Raw genomic sequence first — 12,788 nt, forward strand, 5'->3', positions numbered from 1 at the left:
CGCACGGCCCGCCGTTGAAACCAGAAAGCGTCAAATGTGTTATTGATGGAAGTTCCCTTTGGCAGCAAAAGCCGACGTGCACAGCGGACGAGCTCTGGTCAGTGAAACTGGTCCGGTGAGACGAACCACTAATGCTGTGTGACAATGAATTATGGCTTGAGAGAAAGAGGTTTTAGTGTCCGCTGCCCGCTTTCATGTTCAATTCTAAATACAATTGTCCCGCTGCAGTCACTGTTCAAATTGAATCTGAAGTTAGGTTCGGTTTGATGCTTCAGCAATAAATACTGCTCACTTTGAGAGAGGAACTATACTCATTATTTAATTAAAAAAAATAAAAAAAAAAAACTGCATGATGTAATTGAAAAGTGCATTTAATTGTGAACCCCAGAACAGTTTCGCTAGGCAAACATGGGCAAACGTTTTGGCTCAGGGGCCTCATTGACTTTTAAAATTTGACAGACGGGCCACATAAGATACAATACATAATAAAAAATTAAAAAAACACATTTGTCATGAACATTATCTGACATTTGCTTTGAAAATAAAACCAGCTTGGTTTTGAAGGCTCCGACGTTTGCTTGCATTTCATGCACAAATCCGTATTTCCCTTGTAGCTTCCCATCCAGCTCACATGCTTGACGTGTGTCAGTACGTCCACAGTAAAAGATAAATCCTGTTTGAGCTCCCGAGTTAATTGATCCAATCATTGATCATTCACATCAAGTATGGATTCTGTGCCGATCTTTGGCGGGCCGGATTAAAAAGACCAACGGGCCGGCTGTGGCCCGCAGGCCGTAGTTTGCCCACCTCTGCAACAGAAGAATCAACCACAGTGTTGATTTTTAATGCGAATATAACCAAAGGGTTTAAATAAACCAAGAACGCATGATTTTTGTTATCATATTATTATTATTATTATGGTTTCACATGTTTTGCTTTACTGGCATGAGGGACATTTTCATCCAATTTACAATGTTTTGTAACAGCGATGCCCCATTTTCTATTTGACTGACACCAAACTCCAGAGCCGGGCTTTTAAATAGATTTCATTGTGATTCGATGTCGATTTGGACATCTGTGACATTTTGAATCGCCGAAAACAATGACATCAGATGTCATGATCCAGCATGTCAATAGTTGCACAGTATAAACCTTCTCTTTTCTAATTCATAGGGAAATAATTTTATCATCCATCCCATTATCTGTTGAATGAATTGCCTATTTCTGGCTCTTAGGCTACAGCTAGTTTTGCTTGTTCCCAAAGCTTGACCTGTATTCACTTTCTCTCACATCATTTCCTGCTCAATTGAGAGCAAGCAGAGATTACACACAGTTTGTGACAGTATATGGGATTATACAATGTTCCTCAGTGACTGGTGTGAGACAAACTGGGTCACAGCTAAAAAGAAAACACAAAAATGACCCATGAAAGTTTTGGACCATGTAAAGATTCTTTGTATAAAATTGTTTTTTTAGATGAAGCCTGGGATGAATGAGATTTCATACCTATTGATGAAACATTGACAATCTTTTAATTAGATTGCTAAAGATCAGTTTATTTTTCTGCATGCTAAGCCACAAGTGTGTAAGTTTCTTTGTTACCACAACCGCCTTTTAACACTTGACATATTTGCCGTAAACTATAAAGAAAAAGCCGAGTTAACAAAACAATGTTTGACCGGATGCTTCAGAAATTCAAAACTGCACGAGTGTGTGTCTGTTTGTGTGTGTGAGTTGTGTATTTTATATATCAACAGAATAAAAAGGCCACATTTATTCATGCCATATTTAAGTTTATTGGGAGCCAACATTATTGGAAGCTAACATAATGTCGCAGCAGTAAACCAACAAGCATGTTTGTCAAAAAGACAGAAGAAAAACATCAGAAATCCGTTTTACTAAACACACACAAAATCTCCAACAGAATGTTTCACTTGAACCAATACAAACAAGAACGAGAGTGCGTCTCAAATGAAATCCCTAGTATTATTTGGTGATGTTAAGAATGTGTGTAAAGTTACTCGGATTTATTTTTCATGCAGTACTTCAAGGACTTCATCCCCAAAAATCTGATTTGAATATCTTTTCGGCAATATCTGTGAACTTAAATGACGTTTTCTTTGAACAACAGATGGGTTTATCGCTTCTGAATGCATACGTTTACCCTGTATTCCATACGTTTTATTTCTTAAAAGTGGTTTAATTATAAGTTCTCTTCAAATAAAGCAAATCTATGAACCCTGAAGTAAACAACTACTGATAAATTCGGCGTACACTTGACTTTTCCGACATTCAAAAGAAGTGAATAATATGATCAGACCAACAATAAGTCGTGAGACTCGTGCCAACAAGTTCAACCGGTAAAAATTCGAAAAAGAATAAAGATAATTTTACATATTCTTTTGCAGCATCCGTCTTAAAACCTTTGAGACGTCACATAAGAAGTGGGAATGAGAGCGAAAGTGAATTTGTGAATGGGAAGTGATATTTATTTTAGTAGAGTGAAGTTATTTCTACATTTTCTACCTCAGCCCTAATAAAGCTATATGTGTCGATTCAGCTGAACACTGTAAGGAGCGTCTCTTTTTCAATAACATGAAATTATGGTATTGCTTTTACATTTTGATTCTTTGATTAAAATACAACAATGTGATACGTTAATACATGTGTTTGGTACAAAGTGTTTGGTCCAAGTGTGTTGTGACCGTGATTCATTTTTTGATTAAATCCGAGATTCTTATACACTGCAGAAAAAAAAAAAAAAAAATGTTTTATGTCCAATTATGAGAAATCGCATCATGTGATTTCAGGACCTCTTTCTTAAATTTAATAAAATGACATCTCTTTCAGAGAACAGATGTGCAAATTAACCGTTATATAAATGTATCCCGTTGTTTTGCATGCACATCGAATAATACATGATTTTTTTAATGACGGACTTGAAGAACATTGAAGCTTTGTTTAAAGCAGGATAAGCATCAGAGAGAGCCGGCGACATTACGGCAGAAGATGTCTCATCTCCAGCCGGTTAGGTTGCAGCGGTGGCCTTCTTCTTCATCACCCTCCTCACCGGCTGCCGGGCAACGGAGGGAGGAGCTGGACCCGAAGTGGTTCCCCTGTTTGCTTTGAGCTCATCAATGAAGGTCTCTATGCCCGTAAACTTCTCCGTGAGATCGCCGAGGTGACTCTTCAGGGCGTTGAACTCCTTGTAGAGGTCATCCAAGGCCTCAGACAAGGGCTGGATTCTGAACAGGAAGGAAGAGGTGGAATTCATGTGATGAAGTTTATTTCAAAATCGATGAAAATGTGTAAAAATGTCAAAAGAAAAAAAAAAATGGCATGTTTTGTTTGGGTTTCGTTGTGCACTTACATCATTTGCATTTCTTATTTTTATGACCTTCATGGCTCTCACACAATAGTTCACATCATTTCTTATTTCTTGCAGATTTATTTTTATTTTTAATATTGCATCTAATATATACTGCTCCAAAAAATAAAGGGAACACTTGAACAACACAATGTAACTCCAAGTCAATCACACTTGTGTGAAATCATAGTGTCCACTCAGGAAGCAACACAGATTCATTTTGACTTGTTTTAAGGACATTACATCAAAGTTGGATCAGCCTGGAGTTTGTTTTTACACTTTAATTTTGAGTGTGATTCCTAATCAGACCTCCATGGGTTGATACAATTGATTTCCATTGATCATTTTTGTGTGATTTTGTTGTCAGCACATTCAACTGTGTAAAGAGCAAAGTATTTCATAAGAATATTTCATTCATTTAGATCTAGGATGTGTTTTTTAAGTGTTCCCTTTATTTTTTTGAGCAGTGTATTTTTGATAAATCCTTTCTAATTTTGAATCAAAATTGTTCAATGGGAAAAAAAAAATGTTTGATAACGCAAAGTTTTTTGTATTTGTTTTATAATTATACTATTCAACAATGGCGATTTAAGCAAGCCTTCTCTAATAATCTTGAAATTCTGGTAATTTTTTGATTTTTCAAAGCACTGATTTTTTTTCTCTTTATATTATCTTCTTTTTTTTTTCTTGCACATTTTTTTCACATTGTCATGTAGATGCTCCCGTGACATCCATGCTAATTTCCTAGCATTTATCAGGTAATTACCAGCAGTTTATTCAGTCCTTTCCTGTACAAACCAATAGACAGAAAAAAGCTGCATAAAGAAACTCTTGAGAGAGGATCCCTCAGGCACGCAGTTCAGAATATTTGACCTCTTGACCATAATTATGTCTATTTAAACTGCGGTAGGAAGCAGAAAACCCCACACTTCTTTGTGGAAAACTATAACCTGTTTCTTTCATACTGAATAACAACATGTTTCTATTTTATCTTCCAAATTTGCAGTTTGAGCCGATGATGCAAGGGTCACGGAGTTGCACTCCCACTCTTATTTACAGGCTAGAAGATAAACCGCATTCCTGTGGGTATTCTTAGCGATGGGTTCTTTCCCTCACGTGGCCCCGAAAACAAACAGCAGGGCAAAAAAGAGGAAAGGCAATATTTTGATATGACCATATGTTGTCCTGCAGAGGGGATTATTGATTTACTTATTTACATTCTACTTGAGCAGGCATAAAATGCAGATTTTACTGAGGATTTTTTTTACATGTTCATAAGAAGTAAAAATTCCATAAAAATCAGTGCTATGTAGGCAGGACTGGATGTTTTTTATTAGCGTTAAAAAGACTATTTGTCTCTCACATTTCTGGTGTATTAATGTATCTTTTTTGGAAATTGTATATTTTTTACTATATTTGTATCTTATTGCTGCACTGTCACAGTTTCTTCTATATTGTATGTACCGCTGTTTGTTTGTTACTATACCCAAACTACATTTTTATCTATTTGTTTGAATCAAGCATTTGAAATTCCCTGTACATTGCATTAAAAAAAAATCTGTACTTTACTTCGAAAACAAAAGGCCTTTATGATGAATTACATTCTGCATAATGCTATCCTTTTTCATGCAATTCACATGTTAATCGAAGCTTGCAGCAAAAGTTGGTTACGTCCGTAACTTCACTTCCATGATTGTGGCAATAATGGAGCTCTATGATTAAGCCCACTAGAGAGCAGCAGAAACAAACATAAAGACTCGACAGGTGAGTTGCATGAGGATGGTGTCACGCTCAGGATGTGCAATCTCATGTTTCTCATCTGGAATAATAATGCAACATAGCACACGCGTGCAAATTGAACTCTTCAAGTCAATGTCTTATCCCTGTTTGTCCCAGCCTGCACACATCCTGCCTGTTTTTGTTTATTTATTTCATTCATTGCTATTGCCATGATTTATGTTGTCCTTTTGTTCCAGTTGTGTATTTTTCACCCTCATGATTCCTATATGTTGTCCATTATTATCCTTGATGTTTTGGGTTTTTTTCGCTGCCTATATATATTGCTCTCTACTTACATTTATATTCACATTCATTTTACATATTTTTATTTTTTTTAGTTGTTATGCTGCAGCGCCAAAGTAATTAGGATCAATAAAGTTTACCTTTATCTTTATCTTCAAATCTAGCAGTGTGTAAGATTGACAATATCTCCTTCCGTACCTGGCATAGTCAGGCAGGAGGGACTGGTGATCGTTTTGCAGAAGTCCCTTTATCTGGTTCAGAATGTCAAACCTCCAGTTGTCCAGAATTTGTGTCAGGTTGGCCACTCCCCGCATACTCACCCTCTCAGCTACAAAACACACAGTAGATTCAAGGTAGCAATTTGAAAAACAACACCACCTTTTCTTACTTCAACACAAAAAAGAAAAAAAGGAAAAAAGAAAAAAAAGAAAAAAAAGAAAAAAAAACAAAAACATTTTAAAAATAAATTTAAAAATAAATAAATGAATAAAATTAGAAAAAAAATATATATATATACACACATATATATATATATAGTCTGAATTATTTGTTTATTTATTTTATGTATATGTGTATATATATATATATTTATTTGTTGTTTGTTTTTTTTATTATGTGTTTCTCTATTTTATATATTTATTTTATATTTTACTTGATAAAGTAAAAAAGATTATTTAAAAAAAATATAAAGAATGTATACATATATAGTGTGTATGTGTGCTTGCTTGTGTTTGTGTGTATAGAGAGAGAGGGATAATTTTGTCAATTGTAGTGATAAAAATAAAAATGAAAAATAAATTAAAAAGTAAACATATGTGATGAATGCAGCTCAAATACAAGCTTTGATCTGAATTGAATGCAGAAGAAAATTTGAAATTCGTTGTTATAAGACAAGAAAGTGATAAAAACTTAACAGTTGTTTAACTTTATCATCCTCAAAAAAAAAAAAAAAAATTATCAACGTATATCTTCTTCTCTGATATTTTTTCCTTAAAATTTCTGCTTTGTTTTTACCGAATAGCAGCAGGCACACATGTATATTGATTCTCAGTCAGTAGTTTTGCAGGATAATCTTCCACCTCTAGTTTAGACATTTTCATGAGGAGCTCTGAATTTCCCCTTTGCCCCACAATTAACTAAGAGGAAAATCTGAGTGCTCACAGCCATCCTTGTAGTTCCACTCGTCTGTGTTGGTCGATGTTGTGCGGCGCCTTTGGGCCGTCACAGTGAACCCTGCAACAGCGAGCACCAACAGCAACGCGCTCAGTTTTTGGACCATGATCCAAAGGACGACCTGGCAGAGAAGAACGGTATAATTGCTGTCTATTAAAAACATCATACCAATTAATTTCACGTAAGAATTGAAACTGCTGTTTGGAAATTTTGAATCAAAAGTGGCGAGTAAGACTATCGGTATTGGTATTAGGTCTTTTTTTCCGCAGTTGCAGGCGTAAACCAGATGGAGACTGAAAAGTATATTGCATTAAACACACCCAAATATTAGCTAGAAGCACATGAAATAACATAAATTTTATATCCCCCTTGAAAATATTGAAACTAGAGCCTTTGATTATTTTATTTTCCATGTGGAGATAGCACAAATGTAGACTACCCAATTTTGGCTGTAAAAAATGTCGCTAAAACTGTTATTGTTACTGGTAACTGGTAAAAACACTGCTCGATGAAACTCTGCAGTGAGGTTATTATCAAATGAGGGCAAATGTGTTTACTAAAAATGTATTTAAAAGAAAATATAACAACATTTCATCCACAATGACCGATACAGTTACATCACATGTGCCCTCACTTTCAAATCTTCCCCCAAATTGTCACTAATTTTAAGGTAGATAATAATAATAATAATAATAATAATAATAATAATAATAATAATAATAATAATAATAATAATAATAATAATACATCGGATTTGTATAGCGCTTTTCATGGTACTCAAAGACGCTTTACAATGTTAACTTTCATCTAAATAGACAGTAATGGAGGGACATATGCACAAAATTCTGATATATAATTTTATTACTTTTGCCTTGAAAGAATAGGAAAATTGTTGTTATCCTCGCATTATAACTGTTTTAAAAGGTTTTAACATTTTCTGTGGTTTTTCCACAGACTTGCTCATGTCTGTACACCTCTCCTTCTTTATTTTAACCTAAAAATATTGTTTTGACCCGCCCAAGAAAGTGTGCCCCAGACATTACACAGGGCGGAACATTGTTTCCTAAGAACCGCCTCTCCTCAGAGAATCCATTTCAATAGAGAGATCAACTTTTTTGCCACATGTATGATCTTCCATGTCTTGCAGGCGTGTCAGACAGAAGGGCAGGAGAGGAGCCCGCAGGCTAAACTCGCTCAGCTTTGCAAAGAGGAATGATTTCTGATTCAATCATGAAGCTCCTGCAAAAAAAACAGAACTGATGGATTGAATGGAAAACAGGGCGGTGAGCTGCAGAGACACGTTCATGTTTGTCCACAAACACGTGTCTAACGTGCAGTTATCTAGACTGCAGCACTGCAAAATACAAAACTGGGACTTAAGTTATAAGTGTTTTTTTAAGGATAATGTAAGAAAAACGCAGATTTTATAATTGAGAGTGTTTAGTTACCAGCAGGTCTAAGTATAATATTTCCATTCACAAAAATTGCATTCTAGAGGAAATTCGACATTTACAACTGAGGTTTTGTTCAACTGATATTCAGCAAGTTTGATTCCAGCAAGTATATATTTTCATATTGGAATTAAGACCCACGAAGGAACAATATCCGCTGACACTGAATTTACGGAACAGGTGGACTCTGCAGTCACGTGGGGAAAAAAGATGATAATTGAATTTCGGTCAATTCTAAAAAGACTAAAAGCAAATCAGAATCAGATCCTAACGTTAAAACTGCACAGCAAGGAGCATCGAAGGATGCCATGTCATTAAAATCAAAGTGTTTCTTACCACTATATTACTGAACTCTTTCAATTACAATGAACAGCAATTTTTTTTGTTGATGTGGCAAAAGATAGATAATATCTATTCAACAAAAAGATGCATAAAATAGGCTTGAAATAAAGCTTGAGTTGAGTTGTTCATAAGGATTCTAAAAGCCACTTCTCACCAGCACCAAAAATTTATGAGAAACCTGCACTAGCTGGCTTTGCTGCTCCTCATGTGTTCCAGTAACTTTTACACTGTCCACAGTTTATTTCAGGACTTAGTAACTTGTATCTGCAGAATTAAATCAAACTGACCTTGGCTTGTGTCACTGCATGCAATCTTATCCTGAAACATTTTAGTTGATCAGTAAATACTTAATTTTCTCACCAAAAATTTGTGTTAAAATTGATGGTTTTACTTTGAGCTACAAATTACTCAATTTTAAAGACATATTTATATCTTTTTTGGCATGACGGTCTATTTATTTGACATCACTGAAGTAAATAGAATTCCATATGTAAACACACACACACACATATATACTTAAAGGAATTATTGTAGCATGACTAACATAACTTTGTGCTGCAAGTCAAACTACTTTTTCAGTCACTGAAAAGTTAATAATCAATAACTTGTCAAGAGTCTTGCAGGCAAAAAAGACAAAATTTCTTTAAGTTATTCAGTATGTATGACATATTGATGCCTTATTCAAATTCACACTCAACATGAACAAGCAGACACTGTATTACATTTTCATGCCCTGTGCAGTGTGACTGAGAGGAAGGTATTTAGCTCTCTTTCTTTTAAATGCAAAATGCATCAATTTACAATTTATGTTTAAATATCAATGAAAACCTTTTTTTTTTTTAATTCTTACTGCAACTTTCACAATTACAGTGTGAATTGTAGCATTGTAACAAAATGAGTGCTAAATGCTAGCTTTTATCAACACATTTATTTTTTAATAATGATTCAGAAACAGTGTTTCCCACATACTATCAGCTTAAAAATATAAGATTATAAGTAAATATAAGACTTTAAGATATTTGGTGCAAAATTTTAACAGGCATGCACATACCTGCTTGATTGCAGCTGTTTTTTTTTTGTTGTTGTTTATTTGTTTCTCCTCAACTGTGAAGCTCACCGGCAGGCAAGACAGTGACAGACGTGCAAAACGTTCAAAATAAGAAGAGAACACAGCACACGCCTACTGTGAATAAAAAAAAAAAAAAAAAACAAATATGCAAATGCCATTGAGGAAGTCAAACAAACGCACACAACCAAGTTTGCTGCAGCCCCATCATTACAGAGGCAGCGTTCAAGGTGCTGAGGTTGAAGGCGAAGCTCCAGCCCCTCGGTTTCATCTCTTTTGACCACAGTTTGTGTGTGTGTGTGTGTGTGTGTGTGTGTGTGTGTGTGTCTACTTGGACAAAATCTTGGATCCCTCAATAATGACATCATTCAAGGGTTTTGCCAGTCTGAGCTTGTGCTCAGCTCTGTGATGGAAAAAAAGACAAGATGTTTCTTCACTTAACTCCCTGAATTGAGCACCCGTTCGTATGAACAAAAGCGAAAGATGATTAAAAACAAAAATATAATCACCAGGCCAACAAATTTTTGGATGAATTCTGCAGAAGATTCTTTATAAATGCTCCAAAATCATTGTTTTGTCATCCATTCAACCAGATGAAGTGGTTGAATGGATGAAAATCTTCCATGTTGCTCTTCAGTATAATCCATGTCTCCAAAAACCTTTGAGAATAATTCACCGATGGCCCTTTTAAAAGGTCTTTCAATCACATGTGTATTAAATTTAAATCATTACATTTAGTTGAGTACACTTATTTTGGATAAATATGACTAAAATGTAACTAACAATGTCATCTGATAAATATCAAATTTTAACTGGTCCTCCTAGTTTTAGCAGATTGAACTGGTTCATACAGAAGGATGACAACTGCTTCTGCACACATTGCACTGGATTATTGGAAAATATTGGCTAACTTTAAATGTTCATAAAATACAGCCGAGGGGAATAGTAATATTATGAAGTTAGAGGAGGAGAATAACAAGAAAAACACTCTTATTACTGCCAGTCAGTCTTAAACATGGAAACATTTGGTTCATATGAATATATTGTAAATACTTGCTGTTACCCCATACTTTTACCCCATTTCTAATATATTGGATAACTTGTGCAAAGTAAAAATTTTCAAAGTAATGCTTCATTTTTTGAATGACTGAAGAATGTATATTCAAAGACATTATTATAATTTTTGTTAGTAATAGTAGAAGGATTGGTAGGGGTAGTTATAATAGATAGTGGGAGAAGGAAGAGAAGGAAAGACAGTAATAGTTGTTGCAGTAGAGCTTGAAATTTGATAAACATTTTAGCAAGAAAATTATTGAAAATAATTGGGAAATTGCTTTAGTTCAACATTTAGTTTGGATACATACAAAGACAATTCAAGAGTGGTATTTTTCAGCTTGCCTTGTGGTTGTTATGAAATCACAGATTGCATATTCAGGGCATGTTGGAACATCTGGACGCTCAAAAACACCACAATTGTGGCTTCCATTGAACTTACACAAACACACACACACACACACACACGTATGTGGGCATGCACATGCTTGCACACAGACAGTAGTTATTCTACTTAACATACTGTTACATAAATGTGACAATTTTCATGCATGAAAAAAAAAATTCTGGGTTTCATGGCATAAAGTACGATCTGAATAGTGTGCTTTTCTATAATAATATCAATGTTGGTATATCAAGAAATATAATTTTCCAGATTTAAACTCAAGATGGAAGTTGGGTTAATTATAAAATCAAATGTCCAATTGACATTAGTGACTGTCCCTGCGGCATGACATCTCATTTTTAATTTATATTAATGCTGAGCTTATCAAGCACTAAATGAAGGAAGGAAAGTGGGTGAAATGCATCCAACGGCAGCACACGGTGGAATTTTTACTGCCCAGTTTATGGTTCAAATCCATTAAAATGAATCCCATTAAAACTACATTCTGTTTCCTGAATTGCAGGACGAGCCTTTCACTGACATTGCGGACTGGATTCAATCATAAGAATGTCATGATTTTGACTCTTTCATCGGTGGTTTATGGCCATATCAACCCTGTTTGAAAAGAGACACTGGTATATTAAATTACTTAAATTAAATGGCAAAAGATCATTTGAATCAGACCATTAGCAGACTCAATAAAACAATAAAAAAAGGGCCGAGATAAGAATGCAAATGTAAAATATGGTTAAGATTCCCTTGGTGTTTCATGACAAGATAATTCTTTGCACATGACAAAAATCAATTAAAGTTTGAAACTTTTAGAAGTGTTGTGGGTGTGTTATATGCGCAGTCATACAAACTCAAATGCCAAGCTATGACACAATCTCTTTGCTCTTCCTCCATACAAATGCACAGTTCTATAGTTATTTTCCTGATACGATTCTCAGAAAACACTGAGTTGATAGTTCTGTGGTTGGTTAATGTTGCAGTGCAATTAAGACAAACTTGCTTTAAAATTTGAAGAATCAGACACAAAAAAATACACCTTCAGTTCCCTGTAAAGTGCGAGCTATGCTGGTTGACCATGTCACCATTACTGCATGATGCACCAGCATACAGCATAAAAATAAGGTAACCCGAAATTACAATCAAATGTTATATTTTGCATGTAGGTACCTTACTATGGTGAAAAAAAATTGAATGCAATAAATACAAATTTTGTAGAATGGGCTTCACAATGGATTTGCTTTGGATTTTTCAAATTCTGATGTTGCTATTACACAAATTCAGTTTTTTCTAGAAAAACATCACCAATACTAATACTAATAGTAATACTAATAGTAATACTGATAAAATAACAACAATAACAACAACAATAACAACAACAATAACAACAACAACAACAACAACAACAACAATAATAATAATAATAATAATAGTTACCCACCAGGAAGACTTAATAGGCAGGAGACTCAGTAACTGACCCAGAACATGTTGGAGGAATTTTATTTCTTGTCCGGCTCGAGAAATTCTTGGTGTCCCCAGGATGTGCTGGAATTCATAGCAGGGGATAGAGTGTTTTACAGGCTTCATTTCCGGACACTGTGGAAAAAAAATAAATGATATATGGGGATCATTTCAGTATACTCATTTGAACTTTTAATGTATTCAATCATTTCATCAGACTACATCATTTTTTTTTAAACGGCTATATAAAGCATAGTTTCAGCTTATGTCTTGTAAAAAGGGACAGGCACTATAATTCCTCTGCATTTGTCACAGAAATGTACATACTCATGTGTTTCATCCTTGCATGTAAAAATATTAATGAACTTCATCCACTGACGCCATTGGGAGTCTTAGGAAAATTTTTGACACACAATTCAAAAGCATCCAATTTTTCACTTCATACAACTATTTAAAAAA

The 12,788-nt window shown here is 34.7% G+C and overlaps 1 protein-coding gene across 1 annotated transcript; it reads right to left on the reverse strand.

Moving 5' to 3' along the window:
- Nucleotides 1-1,772: 1,772 nt before the first annotated feature.
- On the reverse strand, nucleotides 1,773-9,572 carry LOC147230645 (uncharacterized). Its single transcript, XM_086154087.1, has 4 exons — nucleotides 9,407-9,572; nucleotides 6,551-6,683; nucleotides 5,588-5,717; nucleotides 1,773-3,245 (listed from the first exon to the last, which is right to left on the reverse strand). The coding sequence occupies exons 2-4, from the start codon at nucleotides 6,666-6,668 to the stop codon at nucleotides 3,029-3,031; spliced, it is 465 nt and encodes a 154-aa protein (XP_086010213.1). The 5' UTR covers nucleotides 6,669-6,683; nucleotides 9,407-9,572; the 3' UTR covers nucleotides 1,773-3,028.
- Between the last annotated feature and the right edge of the window lie 3,216 nt (nucleotides 9,573-12,788).

Source organism: Fistularia commersonii, chromosome 10 (genome assembly GCF_037954325.1).
Source record: "Fistularia commersonii isolate RoL2024-O1a breed Wild chromosome 10, RoL_Fcom_v1.0, whole genome shotgun sequence".
Classification (NCBI taxonomy): domain Eukaryota; kingdom Metazoa; phylum Chordata; class Actinopteri; order Syngnathiformes; family Fistulariidae; genus Fistularia; species Fistularia commersonii.